Source organism: Talpa occidentalis, unplaced genomic scaffold (genome assembly GCF_014898055.3).
Source record: "Talpa occidentalis isolate TD23 unplaced genomic scaffold, MPIMG_talOcc4v2.1 talOcc4.6, whole genome shotgun sequence".
NCBI classification, from domain to species: domain Eukaryota; kingdom Metazoa; phylum Chordata; class Mammalia; order Eulipotyphla; family Talpidae; genus Talpa; species Talpa occidentalis.
The window spans coordinates 629,820-656,706 of NW_023604972.1; the positions used below are offsets into that span (position 1 = coordinate 629,820).

At 70.2% G+C, this 26,887-nt stretch overlaps 2 protein-coding genes across 2 annotated transcripts in view; both read right to left on the minus strand.

The window, feature by feature from the left end:
- Window positions 1-5,496: 5,496 nt before the first annotated feature.
- On the minus strand, window positions 5,497-13,375 carry MXD4 (MAX dimerization protein 4). The gene is made up of 5 exons (XM_037529883.2): window positions 13,146-13,375; window positions 11,084-11,113; window positions 6,672-6,786; window positions 5,860-6,022; window positions 5,497-5,666 (listed from the first exon to the last, which is right to left on the minus strand). The coding sequence occupies exons 1-5, from the start codon at window positions 13,373-13,375 to the stop codon at window positions 5,509-5,511; spliced, it is 696 nt and encodes a 231-aa protein (XP_037385780.1). The 3' UTR covers window positions 5,497-5,508.
- A 5,304-nt stretch (window positions 13,376-18,679) lies between these two features.
- The window catches only part of ZFYVE28 (zinc finger FYVE-type containing 28), a 37,855-nt gene continuing 29,647 nt past the window's right edge, over window positions 18,680-26,887 (minus strand). Inside the window, exons 9-13 of the mRNA XM_037529131.1 lie at window positions 22,567-22,700; window positions 21,850-21,966; window positions 20,874-20,978; window positions 20,118-20,221; window positions 18,680-19,743 (exon numbers count right to left, since the gene is read on the minus strand). Coding sequence (XP_037385028.1) covers window positions 19,612-19,743; window positions 20,118-20,221; window positions 20,874-20,978; window positions 21,850-21,966; window positions 22,567-22,700 — 592 coding nt within the window. The 3' untranslated portion in view covers window positions 18,680-19,611. The remainder of the gene's footprint in view (window positions 19,744-20,117; window positions 20,222-20,873; window positions 20,979-21,849; window positions 21,967-22,566; window positions 22,701-26,887) is intronic.

The window sequence follows — 26,887 nt, forward strand, 5'->3', positions numbered from 1 at the left end:
GTTGCTCTCGCCTGGAGCAGCAGCGCGGGGCTCCGGCCCGGGCGCCCTCCCGGGTCTGCGGGCGGCCCTGGGGGCGGGGGCCGGGCGGAGCGGCGGGGGCCGGCGCCGGAGACGTTCGCCGCGGAGGCGCGGACCCGGGCCGAGCACGCGCGGGGCGCGGGGCCGGGGCGCGGAGGTGCGCTCCGCCCTGCGGAGGGGGGGAGCGGGTGTCGGCGCCGCGGGGGCGCTCGGGGCGACGGGCGGGCCGCGGGGGGAGGCGCCGCTCGGGGACCCGGCTGCGGGCGGAGGGGCCGGGCCCGGGGGTGGCCCGCGCCCGCGGAGCCGGTCTGCGCGCGAGCGCCCGTTGCTTGTCCGCGAGCTGCTTGGGGGCCACGCAGGCCCCGGCGGGCGCCGGGAAACGCGCGGGGAAGCGGGACGGAGCCCACCCGGGACGGGCGCACGGGCGCGGCGCCCCCGCCGTCCCGGCACTCGGGAGACAGATCCCCTCAGGACGCGCGCCTCCCTCCAGTCACGGCCTGCGAGGTTCTGTGGGGGGCTGAGCAGGCCGAGAGACAGCGGCGCCCGGGAGCTGACTCCGCGAGCGGGGCCGCGCGGCGCCGCCGAGCTGGTCGCAGGCCCGGGCGCGCTGGGCCGGTGCTGGGCCGCGGGCCGGGGCTTCGGGGGCCGCGGGGCTCCGCCGGGGCGGGGCGGGGCGGGGGGCGGGGGAGGCGGGCGAGCGGGCTCCGCGCCTCCTGGGGCCAGGACCGGGGCCCGCGCAGGGGGTGTGGGCGCCGCCCGCCCGTCTCCCGCTGGGCCGGCGGCTCCTCTTCCTCGGCTTCCTCCCGGCCCGTCCGCGGAAGGCAGACGCCCCACCGGCGGCGGGAGGGGACGGGCGTCTTCACCCCGCTGACTCCACCCCGCGGGGCAGCGCTCAGAGCTGCAGGCGGGGCTTGTGGGGCTCCCCAGGTAGCCCGGGGCGGGGAGACGGGGGCCGGGAGGGTTCCTGGGAGAGCGGTGGGGGCAAGGGGGCTCCTAAGGGACGGGGCTGAGGAGGCTGTAAGGAGCAGGCGCCGCGGGCCAGACAGGCCAGTGCGGAGCCCCACTTAGGCCTAGAAAGTTCCCGCGGGACTGCGGCCCGGGGCCCCGGCCTGCCCGGGGCTGGGGGGGAAAGCTGGCCTTGGTCAGGGTCGGCCAAGCCCGCGCAGCTGGCCGTGCCCCGAGACCCGCCAGCCCCAGAGGGGGCCGTCCTGAGCATGCAGGGGCTGGTGCGAGGGCCACGGCGTGGGGAGGGCTGAGCACCAAGGAGGGGTTGTGGGAGGGCGGGACTGAGTTGTCCCCCGGGAAGCCCTCCCTCATCCAGGCGTGCATTGGGCGGAAGCGGGAGGAAGGAGCTGCCCAGAGTTCCAGGTGGGTGCCCGGCCCACCCCCGCCAGCCCTGTTTCTGCCTGTGGGGTGGGCCCAGCGTGGCTGCAGCAGTGTCACCGAGCGCCACCTCCTCCATGGCCGGGATGCTGGTGATTGTTGCGATGCCTGGATTTCAAACGCCCCATTGCTCACACCCATGTCCTGCCGGCTCCCGGGCCCCAGCTCGTTCCCTTTCCCTCTTTCCTTGGGGTGCCCAGGACATTGCACACAGGCTCAAGGGGGCAGACACGGCTGCCTGCTGGGGTGGAGGTGAGCAGCCTCGGATTCCTCCTGAGGCCCTTCCGCGGACAGCAGCGTGCGGCGGCTGCGTGTCCACCGGACAGCCTGTTCTGGCTACCTGTCTTTGTCACTCGAGGGGGCTGGCGCCTCCCCTGACAACGCTCTGCTGGGCTCCCGGGTGTACCTCTCTGGGTACTGGAGTAGCAGGCTCACAGGCCCCAAACCTGGGGGCCACTCAGAGGGTCAGAGCTGTCTGCTCCCAGAGGGGGTTCACTCCAATGGGTCTGGGCCTTCTGTGGGTCCAGAATTGGGGTGACCAGTCAGCCTTTTTGACAAGAATAAGGCTTTTCGGGCCTCCCCGGTGGCGCAGCGGTTGAGCGCTGGGTTGCGAAGCTGCCCGCAGCCTCTGCAGCACCGGTTCGATCCCCGGCTGCTCCCCGGCCACCGGAGGAGGGTCCCACATGGCGCGCAGACCTCTCCTGCCGCCCGCTGCTCCCCTCAGCAGTGTCCTTCGGTTCCTCTGCCTGCTCTGCTCCCCGCTCTGGCTCTGGTGAATTCTCTCACCCTCCCGCGCTTCTGACTGTACCCAGTGCTTGTATAAATAAATAAATAAATCTTTAAAAAAAAAAAAAAAAGAATAAGGCCTTTCCCCACCACCTCATAACTGCCCCACAAGACAGGCAGGACACAGATCAGGTCCCGGTGGCCCTGGCCTGGCCACGTCGAGACAACAGTCATGCCTTCTCTCCCCTGCCATGCCCAGCTGGACTGCAGCAGGAGGCAGAGGCTGTGCCTGGGGTCACCTGAGAAGGGTTTCTTGGGGTGCAGGCCTGAGTAGTGCCACGTGAAAAGGACACATGGAAGCTGGCCGAGGACACCTGGCCAACCCGGGGCACCCGAGAGGATGAGCTGTCCCCAAGGCCACCCGGTCCCAGGCTAGGGGCAGAACCGGAAGCCACCACAAGAGCCACTGGCCGTGACTCCAGCGTCTGTCCAGCAGGGCGGCTGTGACAGCGGCATCTCAGTGGCGGCCAGCTGGCAGGTGGGGGACGATCGTTGTCTGCTGGACCTCCAGAAAGCAAAGGCTGTGGTCAGGCTGGTGAGGGCCACTGCCCCCTAGTCAGGGGCCAGGGAAGGGGCGCCAGGCGAGACAGAAAGCACTGGGAGCCAGCTGGGTGAGGTATAAAAATCTGTATTTATATCACAAAGACAGAATAGTACAGCACAGTCCCCGGTGGACAGGTAAGTGGGTTGTCCATCTCCAGTGCGGATCTTGTGACAGCCCAGATGGTGAGCCCTGGCCCCAGGGTGGGCGCAGACTCTGGCACGGAACCTGCCCCAGAGCCCTACATGTGGCCGGGGTCAGTCCTGTGAGCATGGCAGTGGGGAGGGCGCCCAAGTTAGCTGGCACAGGGGGAAGCTGGGGCGGGGCTCGGGATGCTGGCCTGGCCCAGCAGAGGGGCCTGGTCTAGGCAGACAGGAGGCCAGGCCCGGGGCCGGAGCCATGGAGCCACAGACCCAGGAAGGTGGCCGGGCACCAGGCCGTGGAGGGCAAGCCCTCCTGTCCCTCCCCAGCCCTCTGTGTGTGCACTAGGCTGGGGGCCTATGGCAGGGGCACCTCTCAGTGAGGATGGGGACCCAGGCCTGAGCCCAGGACTGCAGGATCTCAATCACTGAGCACCACGGGGCACAGGAGGGTGCCCAGAGACGGGGCACAGGAGGGCGCCCAGAGACCGGGCACAGGCACTGCAGAGGCAGCCCCTGGCTCTCCCAGAGTGTGCAGCACCAGCGTGTGCACTGAAGCCAGTGAAGCCTCAGCAGCCCCCGCTGGGTCCCGGCCAACCTGTGCAAATGGTGGGGTGCCGGGGGAGCGGGGTGAGGGTGTCACTCCAAGCACCAGGCCGGACAGCCCCTCACTCTGGTGGGGAGGTATCAGGGCCACAGCACCCCTCGGTGGTCGTGAGGGCAACTCCCTGGTCCACATGGGTGTGCAGTTTGCAAAATCAAGGACTAAGCTGCCAGGAAGGTGGCCCGGGGCACAGCTGGGCACCTGGGGGCACTCTCCCCCGCAAAGGTGGAGCAGAACTTCTTAGGTGTGGGGTGGGTCGGGGTGCAGAGGCTGTAAGAATCCAGGACACAGCCCACCCAGGGGCCGGAGCGGGGCTCCGAGAGCAGCTCCTGAGCACAGGCCTTGTGTCCCGGGGCACTGGGTTCTGGGGCGCTGCGTGCGCATGCTGGGCAGCCAGAGGGAAACCCTTCCCGGGCACCCCCAACCTGCCCCCGGACTGAAGGGGGTGCCAACGAGGCAGTTCTTGCACCCCCGCTCTCAGCTGCTGCCCCAGGACAGGTTCTGTGCCAGAGCCGCTTCCGGGAGCCCTTCCTGGTCTGGAGCGCCACCCACCCTGGGTGGCCCTGGCTGACCAAAGACAAACGCAGCTGCCCCCACCCGACCTTGGAGTCAGCCGCAGCGCACCGAGGGGCACAGCACGGTCAGCCCCACAGACCACGCCCAGTACTGCTGTGGCACCCCCAGGGACAAGCACCTCGGGAGCCAGAGGCCAGGAACCCCCCAACGCAGGCTACACCCCAGGGTGGACAGTGTCTTCCTCGGCCGTCCAGGTCTGCAGTCTGCAGCCCCCGGTCCAGACTAGGGGGCAGGGAGGCGTCAAGCTAGGGTCATTGAGAACCCGTTCTCTGGTTAGCGGGGTCCCCAACCTGGAGGCTGCCGGAGAGGACAATGTCCAGGGGTCGAGGGCTGCCCAGCAGCCCCGGGCCTGGTCGGGCAGTCTCCACTCCCAGGACCCGGGAAGAGACAGGCGGGCTGCTGTGGGGCAGGTGGGGGCACCCCGGGGGTCAGAGGGAGGTGCTGGGGGGACACAGGACGCAGGAACACTTGGAGGACATGACAGACGAGTCCCTGAGACGCTGGGGCGCCCCCCCAGCAAACAAGGACGCAGCTGGCTAGGAAAATAGAGTACAAAATCTGGAGTGCAGAGCGAGCTGGCGTCTTCTCAGCTTTCTCTTTTTAAAAACGTTTCTCTTTTGCACTGGGGAACAGGTTCTCCGGGCCCATCCCAGGCTGCTGAGTGGTGCAGCAGGATTTTTTTGTCTTTAAGGGCGATGAGAAAGCCCCCGCGACCCCCCAGCACCCCAGTCCCTCTCCTGTGCAGCCTGGGCAGGCCACGGGGGCAGGCACGGTGTGCTGGGGATGGCAGGGGCCAGCACAGGCCAGGGCTCAGCGCTCACCCGGTCACCACTGAAGGCTGGCTGCCCAGGAGGGGCCTTCCGGGCCGTGGCCACGCATGTCTGTGTGTGGGTGGGCGGGTAGCTGAGGGACCAGGACAGCAGAAGCCACCAGCCCCCGGGGGGGGGGGCGCGACCTCCAGGGCCCAGCCCCAGCTCCTGACCCCCAGCCCAGGGCCCCTCCCGCCCAGGGCCAGGTGCTCACCAAGTCCCGCCCTGCACGGAGCCGTGTCCAGCTCAGGAGCCTACGCAGAGTGACAGGCGATGGACGGACGGAGAGCCACACCTTCCTTCCTTCCTCAGTGCTTTCTCCTGGGGTCCGGGATGGGGTCTGAGTGCCCCTCTGTGGTCATTAAGCCCCTCACACGGCGCCCGCCGAGGTTTGCAGCAATGATATTTAATACTTCTGGAATGATTAGGAATCTGAGAACAGGCGGGGCAGCTACGCTCCAGGATGTGTGAGCCGGGCCCACCTCCCTGCAGGGGCCCTGCACAGCAGGCGGCGGACGGCGAGGCGGTGGCCCAGGCAGTGGCCGGAGCTTCCAGAATGGCGCGGCAGCGGGCCGTGGAAAGGCTGGCGGGGGTCGGAGGGCTGACACCCGGCCGGGCGGGAGGGCGGGCCAAGGAGCAGAGGCACTGGGTCTACGAGAGGCCAGGGCGGCTGGGCCTCCGGCAGGGGGTGCCGAAGCCGCCGGCGCTGCAGCCGCCGCTCTGCAGGCTGTAGTGGTCGTCCACGTCGCTGCCGCTGCCCACACTGTCCAGCTCCCCGGGGCCAAACTCCATGCCCTCCACGTCCACCTCTGGGGGGAGGGGGCGGCGGTGAGTCAGCACCGGGAGGGTGCCAGCAGCCCGGACCCCCCAAAGGGAGGCCTGCAGAGGCTGAGGGTAGGAGGGGAGCTCCGCCTCCCCGAGTCCCACCCTTCGGCCACCGCGCAGGGTGCCGGCCAGGGCCAGCCACCCATGCTCCGCCCCGCGGGCCCGCCGCCTGTGCACCTTGCTCGGAGTCGTCGGTGGACACGGCGGAGCCCGTGCTGTCTGTGCGCATGCGCTCCAGGCTCTGCACCGACAGCTGCTCCAGGCGGCGCTTGAGGAAGCGGTGCTCGCGCTGCAGCTGCTCCTTGACGCTCAGCGCCCTGCGGTCCTGCTCCTCCAGCTTCTGGGGGCCGCGGCGCGGGACGCCGTGAGCAGGGCTGGGGGTGCCCCGTCCGCCCCCGCCGCCAGGCCTGGGGCAGCCGTGCCCCCGTGAAGGGGGCGGCTCTGCGAGGGCCCCCCAGCCCTGTGCTGCCTCTGACCAGCTCGCGCAGGCCACGGATCACCGGGCAGCGCCACCCAGCCCTCCAGGCCAACGTGGGCGCCTCCCTCCCCCACGCCCCCGGAGGGCCCCCTGCACAGGTGCTTCCCAGAAGCTCCCGCCACCCTGCCTGGGCTGCCCGTGCGGCCTCCAGGGGATCCTGCAACCAGATCTGTCTCAAGTTGCCCGCAGGTGACAGCTCGCCCAGCCCAGCCCCACGGCAAGGCCCTCCAGAGGCTGCGTCCCCTCAGCTGCCCATGGGGCCAGGTGGCCTCCTGCCCAAGGCCAACCAACAGGGCTTCAAAGGAGCCCCCGCATGCCCAGCCTCCTCTCGTTCCCACGGCGGCGCCTTCACAGCCCAGGGCCGGGACAGTGACCCACGCCCACCTCCCCGGCGGGCACAGACACCTCCCAACCCATCGACGCCCAAGCTGATCTCAGCCCCAACAGCTCCCGCTGCAGCCTCCCGGGAGCACAGGAGACCCCAGGCCAGGAGTGGCCGGGGCAGCCTCACCTTGATGTGCATCTTGGCACGCTTCAGGAGGCTGAGGGTGGTGTGGCGGGTGCTGTCCGGGCCCAGCGGCACCAGCTGCTTGAGCTGCTCCAGATACAGCCTGAGTTTGGCTCGTCTGAAAAAGCCGGGGACAGAGCCGTGAGGCCGGACCGCACAGCCCAGCACAGGCCCCCAACGGACATGTGTTTTGGGGGGGGACTCCTGCACACACTGGCCAGGGTCCCTCCCCAGGCTCCTCCCAGCCTGGCTGGAGGTCTCCCTGGCCCCAGATGCAGCCACCATCCTCCAGAGGCCCCAGGAGCAGCGGTGGGCCCCAAGTCTGTGCGGCTGCCAGCCCGCTGGCCCCCCAGCACCATCAGGCCTTGCCCTGCTGTCACCCTGACACCCATTTGAAGGGGAAGTGGCATAGGGCCAAGGCCAGGCTGCTTCCCGAGACCTGGGAGCCTCAGACCTTCCGTCCCCCTCTCTCGGGAAACCCGAGCACACGGGAGGGATGGGGGCTCCCGGGCTGCCTGGCGTCACCGAGGACACGCTCCAGTCCAGACCGCCCCCGTGCCTGCGCAGATTTTCAGAAACCTGGTTGCTTCCGCCAAGTGGATTCCGGATGTGCCCGTGCAGAGACCCTGCCTCTCCTGGCTCGGCTCTTGGGGACTGGGGCAGGCGGGAGCAGCCCAATGAGGAGCAGGTCCCCTGCCAGACCCCTCACCCACCTGGGGCTCCAGCTAAATCCTTAGCAGAGGAACCCCAGGCCCCGCTTGCCCGCCCCGTCAATGCCGGCCCACGCTCCTTCCCCAGGAGCGGACCCACACTTCCACCCCCCCTCGCCCCAGCCCCTGCAAGCCCAGCACACTCATTCTCAAGAGACCCAGGGGGCAAAGCGGCAGGGACGGCCATTTCCTTGGAAAGGACAGGGTGGCAACTGGGTGGCAGCAGCAGCCTGGCTGCTGAGCGGCCGCTCCAGCCCCACCCGCAGGAGACCCCACGTCGGCCATCCACACCCAGGCGGCAGCGCCCCCTGATGAAGCACCTCCCCATCCCGGCCCCCACATAGCGGCTCCCTGGCCAGCCTGAGTGAGAGCGCAGAAAGAGCCCCCAGGACATGGGATAGGGCTGGTGCTCAGCCTCTGCCTGCCCAGCAGACCCCGGTCCTGCCTCAAGGCTGGAGGGTCTCCACCCCACGCCCACACCAACCGCTCCCCAACTCGGGGCTGGGAAGGGCTGAACGGGCGGCCCCTGGGCCCCAGGCCACCGCTGCGTGATCGCTCAGCGCTGCGGACCTCGGCCTGCCGCTTGGGCGCGCCCCCCAGCGAGAAGGTGCGGAGAGAGGCCCTGGGGGCGGGGCCGGGGAGCCAGGCAGGGAGCAGGGGAGCAGCGCTCTTGGGGGACAGCAGCACCTGATCTTTGTGGAAATTTAGAAAACGCCAATCAACGGAAAGGAGAAACAGATATAAGGCCCCAGGGCCGCCCCGCCCCGGAGAGCCCGGCTCCTGGCTCCTGGCGTAGCCTCCCCTCGCCGCACGAGGCTGAGCGCCGGGGCCGGGGCCGGGGCCGGTGACGACGGCCCCTTCGTGCTCAGCACCCGAGACAGCGGACGCACACGGGACGGACAGACACACAGAGGCGCGAGCGGTCTCCAGCGAGGCGCTGGCAGCGTTTATTTCTTTGGCTTTGTGCTTTTTTCGTATTTTCCAGGTTTTCTATGCTAAAGAACCCACACGTTACTTTAACAATCAGAAAATAGACACATTTGTACAAGAAAGAAAAAACACAGCTGGAGACAAATAACAGCGGAAATATTCGCGATACATAGAAAAGACAAACGGTCAGTCTGGGGACACCGCAGAGCACACACATCCAGGTCAGGGGGACATCTCGGGGACACGGGCAAGGACACAGACAGGCACGGGAGCCGGCGGGCGGCGGCGGGCTCCGGCAGGGTGGGGGCGGCGCCAGCGCAGGGCCCCCGGGCGGGGCGGCCAGACCACTCCCAGGCAGTGGGCAGGCGGGGTGCGGCCAGGCCGGCGCAGGAGGCCAGCCCTGACCAGCATCGCTGCTCGCAGGCTCTGTCCCGCGACCACCCCGGGTGCACAGAGACGGGGTTACCGAGGTGGGGCAGCACCGGGCCTGCTGGGCAGCTGCGGGGCACCACACCCCATGGGGGCTGGGCGAGGGGCGCGGGTGGAAAGGCTGGCCAGGCTGGCCAACAAAGGTAATGACCCCAGTTCATGGCATGTGGAGAAGGTGGCGTGCGAGGAGAAGGGGTACCGGCAGGGGCCCCCAGCCCCTAGCACAGGGTATCCGGGAGGGGCGCAGGTGAACAGGCTACTTGAGAAACCCTGAACTGACACTCCCCAAGGACAGAGGCCTCGGCTCTAGGAAGGAGGTGAGGAAATGCACAGGATGGGGGGGCGAGCCCCACCCTCCCCTGGGTCCCCTGCATTTCCTGGCCGCCTCGGCTGCATGGGGCACATGGGGGGCCTCAGGGGAGCCTGACCTGTCGAGCAGCTTGGGACCAGGTGGGGGTGGGGGCTGCAAGCCTTGCCTGAGGGGATCAGCCCAGAGCCTGACCGGCCATCTTCACTATGCGGGAGAGGAGTGCAGGAGCCACCCCAGGGCCCGGCCGCCCTTCATGGGGTGCCAGGTACTGGAGGAGCGTCTGTGGCCTCCCCTCCCAATACACACCAAAGTGAAAACCTGGAGCTGGGCTGGGGAAGCTGGCAAAGAAGGCGCGGCCTCCACCATCTCAGGCCCAGTGGTCACGTGAGAGCCCTGACCTCAGCGCCCTGGACGGAGGACGGAAGGGAGAAGGCAGGCCAAGGTTGACCAGGCAGCTCAGAGCCCCAGCCGGGGCAGGCCTGGCTCGGGCACGCATCCAGGGAAGGCGATGTCCAGGGCCTGCCTCCCAGGGGACTGGCCGGTGACCCAGCCAGGTGCTTCCTCCCGTCGGGGACAGCACACAGCCCTTCCCGCGGGCAGTGGCGGGCATCCGGCATCAGTGCCGGGCGGGACAGGTACAGTGTGACCCAGGCCCGAACTCTAGCTGGGGCTCCTCGGGCCATTCACACCTGCCTCTCCGGCAGCCAGGAATGGGGACCCCTGCCTAGGCTGGGGGGGCACAGAGATCTGGGGCTTCCCATCTACCCCACCTCCCTGCCTGAGAAGGGTCCCTGGGAAGCGAGCTCAGGGAGAAGGTGGCTGAGGCCAAAGCCAGGGTTCGAGGCAGTTACAGCTGCTCTGCAGACAGCCCTACCCTCGCCGCCCTCCTCCAACGCGGCCCTCAGTCCTCATCGAGGGGCCCCGCCTGAAGCCTTCCCCGAGAACACCCACACCGGCCTCGACTCCTGGTTCCCAGTCAGGGCCTGTCCTCCTCCGGCCTGGCAGCAGCCCTGGGCCCGCCCCACCCCCACGGCCTCTCGGGAACCCCTCAAACACTCGGAGCAGTACAGGAAGCGCAGCCCCTCCGGCAGCAGGTGTTCCATCCCTCCCAGCACCGCCCAGGGAGGCCCGAGTGCCTGGCAGTGGGTGTGGGCGCTGCCGCGGCACAGACATGGGGTGGGGTGGGGAGCTGACCGCACCTCCCCAGAGCAGCCTGGGGCGGGGGCTCGACTTGTGTGCAAACCCCACTCTGACCCAGGAAGGAGAAAACGGGCCCATTTCACAGAGGGGCACAAAGGTGAGCAGAGAGCTACTGCCCAGCGTGCCTCAGGGTCATCCCTGGCCCCGCCCTGCTGAGGTCAGCCTCAAGGGCACTGCCCACAGAGCCCAGCGTGCCTGTGCCAGGCCCCACTGGCAGTGCAGGTGCAAGCCTTCCACAAGCCCCGCGGCCAGTGGGGCACCAGCGGAGGAGAGGCCACAGCAGAATGCACAGGCCCCAGGGCGCCAGCCCGTGGGAACAGCCGAGGCAACCGTGCTCCCCTCCCGCTTCTTCCACCATCCTCAGAGGAAGGCTGTCGGATGGGCATGCATGGGTGCCCCCGGGTGCTGCCCTGACCCAGAGTGTCCTACCAGACACCACAGCAGCCCCTTGAGGCAGGCCCAGGGCGAAGGCCCCCGACCGAGAAGATCAAACCGCTCCAGTGGCAACCGGTGTCCATGGGCCCACAGACTGCCCCCTGGGGCTCAAAGTACATGGACCTCGTCCTCCAGGGACCCTGCCCTGCTGGCCACAGGCACAGGGACCCTGCCCCAAGCTCCTGACTTCCACCGCCCCCAGAGCCCCATGAGCGTCCACCCCTGGTGTCAGCACCGAGTGCCCAAGGGCAGAGCCTGGCCACTGCCTTCCCTGGGACGGACCCTTCCTGGGACAGGGCGCCACCCTACAGCAGGCCGGTCACAGGCCCGGGCTGGGGTGGGACGAGCCAGGCGGCTCACCTCGGGGCTCACCCGGCGATGGGGCGGGCAGGGGCACTTACCTATGCTTTTCTAGCTCATTGTGTGACGACCTGTTTAGAGAGACAGAAAGACACAGCTCACTCCGCTGCCCCAGGCCAGGGCACAGGGGACAGCAGCCCCTAGGGGACTGGCCTTGGGAGGTGGCACCAGGCCAGGGCGGGGAGGGCACAGCAGGGACCTGCTGCTCGCCCAGGGACAAGGCTGGGAGACCCAAGGGTGCCAGGTCCAGGTGCCCAGGTCATCTAGCTCACCGAGAGCTGCCCCACCCAGTGCACCCGGGCTGCTGGGCGTCCAGCCACCTGCCCACTCCACTCCCCGTGCCCCGAGGCCAGCTATGTCCTTGCGACCTCGCGGGCTGGCACAGAAGCCAGGGCAGGGGCAGAGGCCAGGCCTCAAGAAGGGCCAGTCCTGTCCTGACACGGCCTGCCAGATCAGCGTCCCCATGCTGCCCCAGTCCCTGGCGCAGTGGGGACACCCAGGACAGAGCCATCCCGGGCCACAGGGACCAGCCCACACCGGGTTCTCACTGCCCTGGGTGCCTGGGCAGGAGTGCTGGACACTGGCCCTGTCCTCCCCCTGAAATGTGGCTCAGTGTACTGGTGCCCTGGGGCGACCTCTGCAGGTCTGGCCCACTCAGACAGGGGCAGTGCACCGGTCACCCGCGGTCCGGGGGCTCCCTCGGGCCAGCCAGGTCTCAGGCCTCCCTGCGAGTGGGAGCCCAGGCGACCCTGTGCCCCCTCCTCACACCTTCCAGAAGCGCCCCTCCTTGGGCCTCCTCAGCTGGTGGCCCCACAGCTCAGCGGGGCCCAAGGTCCCCTCCCCAAGCAGCTGGGCACGCAGGGGCCGTGACTGTCTTTCCCTCAGCCTAGGAGGGGACGCCCTTGGGCCCCGGGGGATGGAGGGGTGCCCAGAGCCCATCCTGGGCCTCCACCAGGGTCCCCACATTCCCAGGAGTGTGCATCCCGGGCCATGGCGAGCACGGAGATCGGGGCCTGGCTCTGCTGAGCACTTAGCCAGAATCACCTGCCCGGCTCCTCACCTAACCTCCACAGGGCTTCTGCCCACTCTCCAGCCAGTGCTGCAGGCCGGCCGCGCCGGACGCCTGCTGGCCTCCTGCCCCCCCAGCCCTCACCCTCGCCCCAGCTGTGTCCAGCCCCGTCCCCTGGGCAAGACCCAGAGGCCAGGCAGGTGCGGGGCTGACCCAGGCCGGGGCCTCCCAGGAAGGGCCCGCTGGGCACAGGCACCAGGGTGCTCGGGGTCTGCGCGGAGGAGCAGCGGGGAGGGGCACCCCGGCGAGACCTCCGGGGCCCTCCGGGCGCTCTCAGCGGGCAGGGCTCCCAGCAGCTCGAGCTCCGCCGCGGACGGAGAGGGAGGGCCCCGTGGTGCCGGCACCTGCGAGGCGCCCTCACAGACGGGGCTCCCGAGGGCGGTGGACCCCGAGCCGCCGCCTGCCAGCGCCCCCGCTCGTCCTCGCCGGCCGCCCCCGAGGGCGCCCCTGGGCTGGGCCCGCGGCGTGTCCAGGGCCAGACGTGCCCCAGACGGGCCGGCGGAGCCCCCGCCAACGCGGGGCCCGGCACCCCGCTCCTCCCCGGGCGGGCTGAGGGCGCCGGCGGGCCCGGGCCGCAGCAGACGCCGCGCCGGCCCCCGAGCGGCGGGACCGGGCGCCCCGCTCGCGGGAGGCGCACCCCGGCGCCGGGCGCGCGCGGCGGGACAAAGGAGCGCGGGCGGCGGGGGCGCAGCCTGCAAGGGCTGCAGCGGCCCGGCCCGGAGGGGGCGCCGCTCGGGGCCCCCTCCGCGGCCCAGCGGCGCGAGGCCGGCCCGGCGGTGCCGCGCGCGCCCCCGCCCCGTCCGGGCCGGCCGGGCGGGCGGGGCCGGGGCGGGCGCCGGGGCGGGCGCCGGGGCGGGCGGGGCGGGGGCCGGCCGGCTGTACGCGTGGCACTGTTTACGCGGAGCCGGAGGCGCGGCCGGGAAGATGGCGACGGCGGCGGCGGGCGGCGGGCGGCGGGCGGGCCGCCTCCTCCAGGCTGGCCGCCGGGGCGCGGGGCGGGGCGGGGCGGCGCGGGGCGGCGCGGGGCGCGGTACCTGTTGCTCGGGGCCTTGCGCGCCAGGCCGGCCGCCTTTGTCCTCTTCCGGGCGAGGTCGCCGTCGAAGGGCCGCGCCGAGGCGTAGCCGTGCTCGGCCTCCGCGGACAGCCGGCCGCCCGCCGCCCGCGCCCCGGCCCCGCGCGCGCACAGGGGCGCGGCGCCGCCCCGCTCGCGGCGCTCCAGGTACTCGGCCGCCTCCAGCAGCAGCAGCAGCGAGTTCAGCTCCATCCTCCGCCCGCGCGCCCCGGCCGGCGGCGGCCGCTGCCCGCCCGCCCGCCCGCCCGCCCGGCCGGCTCCGCCGCCCGCCGCCCGCCGCCCGCCGCCCGCCGCCGCCCGGGCCCGCTTCCGCCGCCGCGGCCCTCGCCCGGCCGCCACCCTCCGCCTCGGGCCCTCAAATTGACACATACGGCCGAGCGGCGGCCGGCGCAGCCAATGGGGGCCGCGCTCGCGGCGGGGGGCGGGCGCGGGCCGGGCCGCGGCCAATGGGCGCCGCCGGGCCGCGGGCCGGCCGGGAATGTTGACAGACGCGGGCGCGGGCGCGGATAGGCGGGCGGCGGGCGACGGCCCGAGCCGAGCTTAGCAACAGCACGTGGGGGCGGCCCCGCGCGCGCTGATTGGCGGCCCGCGAGCGCGTCAGCAGGCGCCGCGCGCCCATTGGCCGGCCGGGCCTATGTAAAACAGGGGGCGCGGGCCAATGGCCGGCGGCGGCCGCGGCGGGGGCGCGGCGGCCGGGCCGGACAGCGGGGCGCGGGGCCGGCCCGGGACGGCGTCGGGCCGGGCAGTCGCCCCGCGCGCGGGCCTCCCGGGGGCTGCGCGACGCCCCGCCGGCCGGCCCCGGCGGCCCTCGGGGAAACCGAGCCCCGCGCGGCCCGGGCCGGGCGCCCCGGGCGGGCCGCCTCCCCGCGTCCGGCCGGCGGGCCCCGCGGACAGGCCCTGGCCGGCCCGGCGCCCCCCCGCGCGGCGCGGAAGGCGGCGCCCTGCGGAAGTCGGGGGGCGCCTGCCGCGCGGCACGCACACGCGCGCCCCGGGCGCGCCCCGGCCGGCCCGGCCTCTCCGCACGCCGCGCTCCCGGGACCCCGGCCGGACCCCAGCGCCCCGCGGCGCCCCGCAGCGCCGGGCCGCCCCCCGGCCCAGCCCCGGCCCCGCGGGGGCGCGGCCGCGAACGTGCGCCCCGCGACGCTGCCCTCGCCCCGCCCCCTCGCCCGCCGGCGCGCCCCGGGACCCAGCTCCCGCCCCCACCGCCCGGCCGTCCCGCACTCGGGGCACCCGAGGGAGGCGGGACCCCGGCCTCACCACCCGGTGGTGGGTCAGGGTTTGTGGGGCTCCTCCACCCTGCTTCCGTGAGGGGTAGCCCCCCGAAGTGCAGGTGCCCGTGTGAGCGCACCTGGTGGGCCCCCACCCCTTGCTGCCCCGGCGAGCCCGCGCAGAGGGGCGCGGTGCCCATCCCGATCCCGATCCCGCTGCGCTGCCCGGGCGCCCCGGCGGGAGTGGCGTGACGGGGAGGGGCTGGGCAGCAGCCCGGGCCTGGCAGGGGCAGAGGCTTCCAGGGCCCAGGCGAGGGGGCAGCCCAGGAGGTGCCACGTGGGCCTGGAGGCAGGGCTGGAGGGGTGGGGGCGGCGCGGGCAGCCCGGGGAGGGAATGGGGCGGGGAGGGGTGCTCCTACTGCGGGCCTGGCCAACCTCCACACCCACACACCTCGCGCCCCCTCTCTCCTGGGGGCACTGGCACCCCAGGTGGGCCTGGAGCTGAACCTGGCAAGGTCCAGCCTGGGGGTGGGGGCAGGAGGACACAGGCTCCATGCCGCCCCAGGCCCAGTTCTGTAGGGCAGGTGTCCCCAGAGGGCCACGTCGCCTCCTCCAGGCAGCCTTCCTGGTTGCCTCCTTGCAGGCAGCTCAGGCCTGCCCTGCCCTCTGGCCCCTTCTCTGGGGCAGGGTGCACATTGCAGGCCTCCTCCCCACTGCATGCAGAGCCTGCACAGGGAGCCGGGACCTCTCCTGCCGCCGCCGGCCCCTCCCAGTGCACTCAGGCCCCAGGGGCCTCTACTCAGACCAGCCCAGTTGCCCTCACAGCCCCATCCTTCCAGATTGTTCTCTCCCACTGCCCCTTTGGGGAGCCCCCCTGCCCCAGTGCTTCTAGACAGGGTCTCTGGGGAAGGGGCAGGGGAATGGCAGGTTTGATGGATGGGACCCAGGACAGACAGAGCCTGGCGTGGGGCCCCAGCCTGGGGCACCCCCCGACCTCTGCATGGGCGCTTCTGGGATGGGCCAGGCCAGGGAAGGTCATGAGGGGCTTCTATCCCTGGGTGGCTCCCCCCGAGCTTCCAGTCTGACCACAAGACCACAGCCAAGTCACTGAATCTCTCTGCGCCTCAGTTTCCCCAGTTACAGAAGGGGTGACTGTTCCTGCTTCTCAGGTGGTTGTGAGGCTCAGGAGGGATGCGCTGGCAGCAGTGGGCCGGGCCTGGGAGTGGTGGCCCCTGGCAGGGTCACAAGCACCCCGAGCCCAGCCCTGCACGCAGGCAGGCGGCAGTGAACAGCCTCAGAGCGGGAGCCCAGCCCGGCTGGTCCGGGGTACCTCTGAGCTGGGGGGTGGGAGGTGGGGGGTGGGGCTTCTAAAGAATTTAACACCCAGAACACGCTGCCCGCATGGCACAGGAGACAGCAGGCTCAGGCGGCGCGGGACCCCATGCCGCTGTCCGCGTCTGTGAGCGGCTCCCGGGTCAGCCTCCTCCCGTGGCGAGGTTTCCCGCTGCATGACCGCGGACAGCTCAGCTCACTGTAGAGTCCCTGAATTTCTTATCGCCAAAAACGTCCAAAGCAAAAGGATAAAACTGTCTTTTAAAAGTTTTTTAGGGGGCCTCCCTGGAGGCGCGAGGGGTGAAGACGCAACCTATGAAGCGGCCCGCAGCCTCTGCAGCGCCAGTTCCATCCCCGGCCGGCCAGGGAGCTGCCCACAGGGCGCGGCAGACCTCTCTGGCTCCCCGCTGCTCCCCGCAGCAGTGTGCTTCAGTCGATCTGCCTGTTCTGCTCCCCGCTCTGTCTTTGGCGAATCTTCTCACCCCCACACCTCTGGCCTGTACCCCGGTTCTTGTGTGCATAAATAAATCTTCTAAAAAAATTTTTAAAATGAAGTTTTTTCGAGGAAAAGAGAAGTTCTGGAGGGAAGGACGTGTCTGGCGTGGCGAGGCTCCTCCCTCCCGGGCGGGCTGCTGTTGCAGGGGCCACTGAGGCCGCGGCCCTTCTGCTTGGGCCCGGGGCGACCAGTGGGAGTGGAGGGCCCCCCATGCACAGGGCCTTGCCCTGCTCCCTGACAGAGCCTCAGGTCTGACCCAGGAAACGCCAGACACTGCCCTCCGCAGACCCAGAGGGCAGCGGATCAGGGGCTGACAGTTCTGACCCCACAACTGGGGGGTCGCAGCCACATGCTGCTCAGCGGGGTCGTGTGTGTTGAGGGGTAGCAGCAGGTCAAGTTGTGACTGCAGCTAAGTGAGCTCCGGTCCCAGCTGTGCAGCCCAGCCCTGCCCCACCGGCCCATCACCCCACAGGGTGTCCAAACCCGGATCCGTGGGCGCCCCCTGTGGCTCCCGGCACCTGGGGAGAAAGCGTGTGGCCCCCCCCATACACCCACACTTCTCACCTCTCAGGCTCTGCCCTGCTGCCCCTCCCGGTAGAGTGCTCCCGGTAGAGTGCCCCCCCTGTGCTGTCTGCGGGCCCAGGGCTCGGCCAGGGCCTGGGCAGGGCAGGCTGGAGGGCCCACTGGGCCTCAGGCTGCAGGCGCCTGGCTGCCGGTAGCGGGGAGGACACCATCAGCCTCTGGAGCCTCCTCCCGCCTCCAGTCTTTATGGGAGGGTCACCTCGTGAGCGGCCGCTGGTGCCGGCTGAAGAGGCAGGAGAGGCTGAGAGGGTCACTGACCCTTGCAAGGGGCCAGGCTCTGCTCTGACGATGTGTGAGGAGGGCGGGGGCGCTGCTGTCTGGGAAAGCTGCCCGGAGGAGGTGGCTCTCCAGGACGCAGGGCTGGGTGGTGCGGGGTGGGCCCCTTGGGTCCTGCACCTCCCCCAGCTCCCACTGCAAAGTCGAGAGCAGGAAGAGCTGGGATGGCCAGGAAGGGCCCCCTCAGCCGCTGTCATCCCCGCCCCAGCCCTGGAGGCCCACTGTGCCCAGCCCTGACCGGGAGCCCCTCTTCCGGGTCCCCAGACATCCCAGTGTTCCGCTGCGCCAGTGCTCTTTGCTGGCCAGACCCTCCCGAGACTGTCCTCCCCCTGCCGGGTCCCGAAGATTAGGGCCTGGGCTCTGGGTGTGGCGTGCTGGGGGCCCTTTCGGGCCTGGGGTGCGCACCCACCACTGAGACCCCGACAGCAGTGCTCCTGCTCCTGTTGTCCTTAACACCCTGGAGGCCAGGCCTGGGGCGGGTGGCTCCTGGTGGCCATTAGCAGCTGCAGCAGGGACCCCAGCCTGCAGCCACTCAGAGGGGCCCCCAAGACTCCCTCCCACCTGTCTCTCGCTGCTCTGTGCATCCCCACCCAGGGCAGTGGTCTCTGCTCAAGGCCCCCTCAGGCGCCGAGGCTGGCTCACAGGGCTGGTTCCAATCCCAGCTCTGGGCACCTCCCCTGCCCCCCAGGATCTTCCCCCCCCCCCCCCCCGCAAGAGTTCCAGCTGTGGGGGGTGAGGGGGGCGGAGACAACTCCTCCTGGATCCTTCCTGAGCAGAAACTGCCTTGGACTCACCTTCCCTGCCCGGGTCCTGGCGTGGCCCTGGGGTGAGCAGCCCTGTGAGGCGTGAAGTGACCACACATCCCAGGCGCCGTGGGAAGTCCCAGGGCCCAGGAGGCCCCAAGCCCTAGGCAGACGAGCAGCGGTCCCTCGGGCTCTGGTGGCCCAGCCACCCTTCTGCCAGGAGGTTCAGGGTGCTGGGTGGGCTGCCCCGCCCCCGCATGAGGCTGGCCCACGCCGCAGGGGCTCTGGGGGCCAGGCTACACCCGCTCCTGGATCCCTCCCCGCGGTGGCGCTGGCTGCGCTGAGGGTGGGTGTCAGTCTCCTTCTCCCACCTGACCTGGGAGAAGCTGTGGGTGCCTGTGAGGAGGGCCCCCCACCCCAGGCAGCTGCCCCTCCAGAGGGCACCCAGGCGGGGCCGGCCCAGGCAGCACACTCAGGAACCCCTCACTCTGAAACGCTTCCTCACCTGCCGACATCAGCCCCCGCACCCTCTGATCTCGCCAGTGACCACCCCGCGGGCTGGACACTGGCCCCCAAGGGCTCAGCCTCCAAGAGCAGAGGAAGGTCCCGTCGCCATGGCAACCCTGGGGCTCCAGAAGGCAGGTGGTGGGCGGCGCAGCCCCAGCCTAGGGCCACAAGGCCGGTGGGCCCCAAGCTGGGTGGACCGAGAACACCCCCAAGGTCAGCGCCCCGGCTGCAGCCTCCGCAGAGGGCTGGGGTGGGCAGGCGGCGGGAGGTGGGCGCCCCCAGCCCTGCCTCCATCACCCCAGTCCAGAGGCCCGGCACCCCTGGTGTTCGCGGCAACACCACCTGCTGAAGCAGAGCACGCCGGCGAGTCGGAAACAGAGCCGTGGACGTGGTTTTGAGTTACAGCGTTTAGAAAATAAAAATAATCTCCATACATAACACTCCCTCCGCTCTGCGCGTCCCCCCGCGGTGGCCACTTCCGTGTCCACTGGGACACGGGTAAGTAGTAATCGGGTTTTATCCTATAAAAGCAGCAGTAGGTGTGTCATCTCTCCAAAAATAAAACTGCAATCGTCATTGCATGTGAAGCCTGAGATTGAAGCCTGAGGAGTGTCCGTGCTGGGCCACTGGCCCCTCAGCCGCCGGCGCTGGGCGAGGGGCTTCCCAGGGTGCAGGGGAGGGCGGCGGGCCACACCTGCTGGCCCCAGGGAGCCCGCCCCAGCCTGGACCCTCTGCCTGGGCCCCACCGCAGGCGGCAGGCGGGCAGAGGGGCTGGGCCCGCCTCTGCGCGTGCCCTCTGGAAAGAAACGCAGTGTCCAGCGAGGCGTGCTGCAGGGGACGCTGGGGGGAGCCCTGGAGGGGCAGGGGGCATGGTCTTGGGGGTCTCCGTGAGCCCCTTGCTGGCCTCCGACCTCCGAGGAGTCTGCCGCAGCCCATGTTCCAAAGGCGGCCCCGCGCCCCCTGGGTCCGTGCTGAGGCCGCCCGCAGCCCAGACCACGGTTCTCTGTCCGTCCAGGGGGACGCCGAGGGGGCAGAGGGAGGGGCGTCAGGGCCGCAGGAGGAGCCCGCCCTGCCAGCAGCTACCTGGCACCCCCGTACCCCGCCCGTGAAGCTGACCTCCTTCCTTTGGCCCCTGCGGTTGGCCGGGGGTCGCCACGGGGGCCAGGAGGGGCGCGGTGCTGGACCGCCTGGGGTCTGGGGATGCCCTCGGCAGCAGTGGCCCATGTGGGGCTGGAGGGGCGCCAGCCCCCCCTTCCAGAAGCCCAGGGCCCGGCCCGGGTGGCGTCAGACGCCCGCCTTGTCGCTGTAGAAGGGCGTGACGTGGAACACGTAGCAGTGCGTGCACACGCGCACCGGCTTGGCCTGGCCGTAGCGGGGCAGCGGCGCCGAGTGCGAGGAGCAGCGGGAGCAGAAGATCTGCAGGGTGAGGCTGGCGTGAGGGGGGGCTCCCCAGCAGCCCCCTGCCACCAGCCGCACCCATGGGGACAGGCAGAGGGGCCCCAGCACCCCACACCCGCACCCTCTCACACTCAGGCCAGCGGACACCTCCCCGGGCGGGCCTTCAGGACAGTCTGGGGCGCCGAGGCCCGGCTGGTGGGGGCCCCCTGGCGACACCGGGCCGCAGGCTCCCGCACGGCACAGGACCGGGCTCGGCACCATCCCACCAAGGCTGGTGGCAAGTCCTGGCTGGCTGGGGCTCAGGGGTGGCCAGCCCCGGGCATCCGCTGGTGTCCCTGTGAGTCCACAGTGGCAGCTGCGCCCATGTCGGGCCTGGCGCTGGCCCCGCCTACCTTCCCGCAGCTGCGGCAGTGGTGCTTCCGGCGGATGACGGTGAAGGGCGCCCTGCAGGCCGTGCAGAAGCCGCAGGCCTCGTCCGGGACCCACTCAGGCGGGTCTGCCAGTGAGAAGGGGGACATGTCGGTGAGGGCGACGGGGCAGGTGGGCTGGCGTGGGGGTTGGAGGCGCCTCTGCTGAGGGCCCACAGCCCCGTCTCCTTCCCTGACCCCACAAGTCTCCGGTTGTGGCGGCGGCTCTGGGCAGGGTGGGCCACAATGCCCCGGCTGCCCCGCCTTCCCCCAGGCCTCCAGCCCTTCCCGAGCCTCGGCCACCCCTGCCCATGGCTGTGAGGCCAGTGCCCCGACCAGCCCTGGGTGTTCCTTCTCTGACGCAGGCCAGTCCTCCAGCCAGCCCAGCTCCAGCCTGCTGGGGGCGGGTGTCCAGCTGCCGGGCCCACATGTAGCCTGCGGCCCTGAGGAAGGCAATGCGGGTGAGTGCTGGGCTCAGGTGTGGGGCCATGCCTGGATGTGGCTGCCTCCAGCCACGGTCACCTCTTTGCCCGCCATGCTCTTCGCCTGCGCCCCAGGCTGAGATGCTAACCCTCAGGCTGCAGCCCTGGAAGGGGGCTCAGGGGCCCAGCATGCCCCCTGGGAGCTAGGTCCTGGGGTCCCGTGGGAGAAGGGCTGTCTTCCTGGGCAGGGAGGTAGAAGTTGGGTGCCCGTGTCCTCTGCCCAGCACGCTGGGCTGGTGCTGGCCTGAGCCCCACGCACCTTCCAGGTCCCCGTCTCGAGTCTTGGCGGCGAGCTCAGACGACGACAGTGTCTCCTGGCACAGGGCACAATCCTCCAGGGCCGCGCTCCGCAGGGTCTGCGTGACTGTGGGGGCAGCCACGGGTCATCAGCCGCCTGGCCTGGGGGGCGCACCTGGCGCTGCTGGCAGGGCTCAGCTCCCAAACCCACCCAAGGGCTCTGCAGCTGGGAAGCCATCATGGCCACCTCAGCAGGCTGGTGCGCCCTGGCTGGGCATTCTGCCCGAGTGGCTGCGGGTCCGGGCCCAGAAGTGGCCTGAGGGTGGTCAGCCTGCTGTCAGAGCTGGCCCGGCGCCTGCCTCTCAGGCTGTGATGTTCCAGAAGGCATCCCTGCACCACCCCGGGCAGTCGGAAGCGCGGGCCTGCAGGCTCGGGTGCTAGGCAGACGGGCCAGGCAGCGGAGCAGGGGCCTGTGATGAGGGCGCTCGGCCAGGACAGGGGCTCGGCCAGCATGGGGTGGGCGCAAGGGCTGGGCTGCCCCTGTGTGCGTGAGCGTGCAAATGCACGAGTGTGAGTGTGCGCGTGGGCAAGTGTGCACCTGTGCCTGTGAGCACTGAGCCTGCACAGCACACGAGGCTGGGCACGCAGCCACCTCCCGCCCCAGCCCAGGGTCGGGCTCTGTCCTGTCTCTGGCAGCCCCGGCTGCTCAGGCACCCCACGTCTGGGGCTGGTCCTCCAGGGTGCTCCTGGATCTAGGAGGCCCGGCTCCTTGCTGGAGTGTGTGTGCAGGCCCAGGTGGGCGGTGGGGCTGCAGCCCCTGCAGGGCCCGGTGGTGCCCTTCCCGCGGGGCTGGCTGGCAGAGGCAGGGCACAGGGCTTGTTTCCATGTGGGGTGTAACAGGTCGTGTGGGCCCAGGGCTGGGAGATGCAGGTCCCTGGGCGCCCTGCCCACACCTGGGGACGTGGGCACCGGAGGCCTGGCCAACGCGAGGCACTCACCCTTCTTTAGTTTCTCCTGGTCGTCCGTTTCTGGCTTGGTGGCCATGACCTCAAAGAGCGTCTTGAGAATGCTCCGCAGGTCGCTGGCGTAGTTGGTCTGCAGCTGGTCCGCCACACCTGGGGCAGGAGGGTGGGAGGGCGGTCAGGCCGGCTGCTCTGGGCCCCGCACAGCCAGCTGCTATCATCCAGCCACAGCCCTTGCCGAGGCCAGCGTGCGGTCGAGCGGGCAGGGGTCAGTCACCTGGGCAGCGATACAGTCCAGGGGCCCGGGAGGGAGAGCCTCTGGGCAGCCCACTTGGCAGGATAGTCCTCTCGCTCACACAGTCTAGGCCCTCGTGGAAGGACCTCGGGGCCCGTCCTGCCCACCCACACCCTGTCACCCTCATGGCCCTTGGCATCTGGACTGGCCCCTCCACCTCTGGACAAACACTGCTAGCCCGGGCTGAAATAAGGTATCTGTGCAGCAGGGGACCACGGGCAGGCCGAGTCCAGTGCCTCTCCGCCACCCCCCGCCCCCTGCCTCCCCTCCAGCCCAGGTGGAGAACCTGCCTCCCACCCTTGCGGAGGCCCCTGCTCCCACGGGCTGGTGTCAGCCTTTCTGTGGGAAGCAGCGCCCCGCCCCGGACTCCACGGGCACCAACACCCCCGCGCGGCAGCGCCTGGCCTGGACGCCGGCCAGCGGCCCGAGCAGTGCGGCCCACCTGGGCCCAGTGGCACCTGAAATGCAGACGAACAGGCGGTGGATGAGGTCCTGGCTGCCGTGGAAGCGTGAGCGGATCTTGTCTCTCGCGGCCACGAGGCCCGCATCCGGCCCGGGCTGGTCCGAGGGGCAGGAGGTGGCTGCGGGGCCGCTGGCGGGGAGGGAGAACATGTACATGGGTGGGGGCGCCCAGGGCTCCACAGCCGGATGGCCAGGGGTGTGTCCTGGGCTCCCCACCCCAACCCCTCCCGGAACTGCCCCTGCCCTCAGGCGGTCCAGGCCCGGAGCCAGTAAAGAGCAGGGACAGGGCCGGCCTCCTGCTCCCTCGCTGCTGCTCCCTCCCAGCTCTCCCCGCCCAGAAATCCCCCCGGAGTGGCTCAGGCAGCCCCTCGCTTCTGGCCTCACATGACTGAGTCCCCCTCTCAGGGGAGTGCAGGTGCCCACTTACACCCTGCGGGGGCTAAGTGCACCCCACAGATAGGCCATGCCCACCCCCCAGGCCCTGCAGCGGGATTGGGCTGGGGTCATCTCAGAGAGCCCGCGCCCCTCCCGTGACAGCCACCCCATGGCGCTTCCCAGGGAGCCGAGGCCACCCGAGGCCCCGGGGCAGGAGGGACCCCCTGACACACACCCCAGCCGTGACCCCCGCCCCACCCCAGGGAGGGTCTCGTCCACAGGGGCTCTGGCTCCAGGCCGTGGGTCACTCCTGCTGGGCTAAGCCCCCTCGTGGCCGTTTGGTGGGCCCACCGGGCGGTGACCGTGGTCTCACTGCCCTGGCCAGCCTGCCACACGGAGCCGGTCAGGGGCAGGCGCGAGCCCACCCAGCCGCCTGCACTCGCCACCGGGACTTTGACATTTGTCCCAGCTTGGAGGAATTTTCACTTCCCTCCCCTGTCCCTGAGAACCTCAATTTCTGCAGCCGGGTTGCACCCCCTGCTGTCAACCCCCTGCTGTCACAGCCCCTGCCGCTGGAGGGCAGACGCCTTTATAATGTAGAAACGTTTGTCATAACTTTTAGGAGTTGTCCCAATGGACTGCGATCTCTGTTTCCCCTTTTTGGGGGGCCCCATGTGCCTGTTGGGGTATTTTCCACACTCGAGTGCAGGGGTGCCTGGCCCCGACCTCAGGGAAGTGTGCCCACCCCTCCCGGCCGATGCAGCGCCATGGTGACAGAGCCTAGCAACAGGTGAGCCTGCCTCACCCCCGGCCCTGGCGGGGGACCCGACAGCCGTGTCGGCCACGCAGGCTCAGCCCCGGAGCAAAACCGTCCAGTCCCAGCACGCGACACTGCGGGCCTAGAGCACTTGCACGCAGAAGCGGGGCCTGACACTGCACGGCCAGGTTCCCACCCCAGCGCCAGCCTGGGCCCCAGGGCCCACGCAGCGCAGCTCCTGCCAAACACTGCGGCTCACCCGGCCACCCCCCAGCCCGCCGGCCACCCCCACGCAGCAGCCCCCGCCCCGCCCGGGGTGGCCGGCACAAGTCCCCGACGCAGCACACGCGCCGACAGTGGGGTGTAGCAGGGAGCTCCGTCTGTTCTGCGCTGGGTCCCCTGCACCCAGACAGCTGGTCACCCCAGCCACCCAGCACGCACCCAGTCAGCCACCGAGTGGCCCCGCTAGACGCTGGGAAAGCCCAGCCGTGCAGTCTGGGGGAAAAAGGGGGGACACGTCCCCAGGGGCGCAAGGATGCAGGGCGCTGGCGCAGCCTCCTCTCTGCTGTCCTGTCCTGACACAGGCCGGGCAGCCGCTCGCCAGGAGCGGGGAGCCCCCGAGACTTCAGGTCCCCAAAGCCTGGCCACGGCCTTGTCTGGGAAGGGTCTTTGCAGGCGTCAGTCTGTTGGGGTCTCGGGCGAGATCCTGCTAGACAGCCTGGGCGGGCCAAACCCGAGGACACGGTCCTCCCGAGACAAGGAGAGAGAGCGGGAGGCAGCCGCGGCCCACGCCTGCCGCCACGGGAGCTGATAAGAAGGGCGCCTCCCTGGGCCTGGGGGAGCACGGGCTGGCTTGGGACCCTAGGCTGGCTCCGACGCTGGGTCCCGTGCTGTGGCCGCCCCAGGACACCGACCCCAGGGCTGCCCGGCCCGCGCCTGCTCCCTCGTGCACAGAAAGGGACCGGGGAGAGGCCAGGGCCACACAGGCAGACGCCGCAGGGCGCAGGCTCCAGCTGGAGGGCGGGAGGAAGGGCCAGCCCAGCCGGCGCAGGGGCTCAGGGGCTTGGGGGCACAAGGGGCTAGAGGACTAGTGGACTCTGGGGCTCAGGGGCTTGAGGGCACATGAGGGCTCATGGGCTCAGAGGGATTGGGGGCTCTTGATTTTGGGGGTTCCAGGGGTTCATGGGCTCTGGGGCGTGGGGTCCACTCGGGCCAGCATGAGGTCACATAGCAGTCTTGCTGGACATGTCAGCCGGGCGTAAGCTGTTGGAGGGGTCCAGAGTCCGCGGTCGCCGCGAGCTCCTGGGGAGTGCTTGCTTGCTGCGCCGTCCACGCTCGCACTGCAACCCTCCTGGCACAGCCGCGCCCTCCGCGCAGGGCATCGCAGGTGCCCCCAGGGCGGCAGGGCCCGGGGCCAGGAGGGGCCCCATGCTGGCAGGGAGACGTGGGCTGCTGGGGCTCAGCCCACCCAGGGGAGGGGAGCTCCACACGGGCCTGGACCCTGTCCTGGCACCCACAGTGGGGAGCTGGGGCCCCCTGCTGTGCTAGGATGCTCAGCGCTGAGGGAACTGGAGTCCCACTCACAGACACACCCACGCGCCCGAGCCCGCGCAGCTGAGAGCACAGGCGTGTCAGTGCGTGCACACGCGCGAGTGTGCGTGCCTGCATCAGTGTGCCTGCGCGTGCAGCTGTGTGCATGTCGGGCAAGGATGTGACGCGATGGCACCGCCCACCCACAAGCGCTGCGCCCATGGGTTGGGGGCCAGCCTGGCCGTGCCAGGGTTCACAGGCAAAGCCGCAAACCACTTCCTGCCTTCATGTCACACTGGGGGTCAGCAGGGGTGGCGCGGCCCCGCCCCCGCCCCCATCTGCCCTGGACGGGGCTGGGCCAGGAGGCAAGGGAAAGTGGTGGCAAAGGGGAGCCTGGTACGTTGGCTGCGGGCCCCTGAGGTGCCAGTGCAGTAGGGTGGGGTCTCGAGGTGGGGGGCCGAGGGGCGCAGGCCAGGCTGCAGCCTCGACCACAGTCACTGCTGCCCTGGCCGGCCGGGGCTGCTCCAGCTCCAGCCCAGCTGAGTCAGCAGAAGGGGCTGGAATTGCCGGGGACGCCCCAGGGGTCACCCTGTGAGGCCGGCCCCTGCCGTCTGCCTGCAGCCGGGACAGCCACCACGCCCGACCTGCTTTTCAAGAGCCCAATTCATTCCAGCTCCTCTTCTGTTTTTTTTTTTTACTGCTCAATCAGCCTTGTTCGCCCTTCCTGGGGCACAGCCAGGCCTGGGGCTCCTGGCTCAGTGGGGTGACACCTGTGCACAGCCCATGGCGGTCCTGATGGGCGGAGCCAGCCTGGGGTGGGGTGGAAGCCAGCCCTCCCCATCGCCCACAGCACTCCTAGCCTCAAGGCGCACCCCTTCCTGGCCCCCCAGAGCTGCTGCCAGGGGGGATGTCGCCTCCCAGGCATGGAGGCGGGAGGGCCGCTGCCAGGGTGACCCGCCGCCAGTGGTGCTGCTGAGCAATGCACTGGGAGGGTGACCACATTTGGGGGAACAGCCTCGTGCCCTCCCTGGGGTGCTTCCCCACTGCAGAGGGTGCAAAGGTGTGAAGAGTGGCAATGACCTGCTGGGGAGGCTGCGGGGAGCCCCCCACGAGGCAGGAGGAGCCAGCCAGCGCTGTCACAGTGACCTTTGTGGGTAAATAATCATCAGATGGCTTTCAGCAAAAGTATAAAAATTGCTCGTAGGATTTGGGGTGATTTTTCGATCCTTCCTTTATTCCTTTATGTTTTCAGTGCTTTCTACGACGAACAGGGACCACGTTTACGAACAGCAAAGAGCCGTGTAGTTCTCGGGAGAAGTGGGGGATGCGCCAGGACAGGCGTGCCCACCTCCAGGGGCAGCCTAGATGCGCGGGCAGTAGCCACAAGCCTTCCAAGGAAGACCTTTTCCAAAAAGAGGTTCACCGGCGACCACTGATAAGGTAAGAGCCAATAAAAGGAGCACGAGGCACATGGTTCCAGAACATTCTGCCGAGAACCCTGCCCACAGCACCTGTGGGAGGTGGTGGGTGCCGAGGGCTCCTGGCGAGGCCCTGGCCAGCCTCCCAACGCCCCCAAGCAGCCCCTGCTGGACGGAGGTCGGCTGAGCACTGGGGGATTGGCCAGAGTGGCCCTCAGGCTCCGCCTCCTCTGTGGC

Bases quoted from the DNA above. Each gene is read 5' to 3' on its own strand.
- MXD4 (XM_037529883.2), bottom strand. From the start codon at position 13,375: ATGGAGCTGAACTCGCTGCTGCTGCTGCTGGAGGCGGCCGAGTACCTG. The intron at 6,787-11,083 runs GTAAGTGCCCCT...CGGCTTTTTCAG, and splicing joins AATGAGCTAGAAAAGCATAG to ACGAGCCAAACTCAGGCTGT. The intron at 6,023-6,671 runs GTGAGGCTGCCC...CGCGGCCCCCAG, and splicing joins GTGCCAAGATGCACATCAAG to AAGCTGGAGGAGCAGGACCG.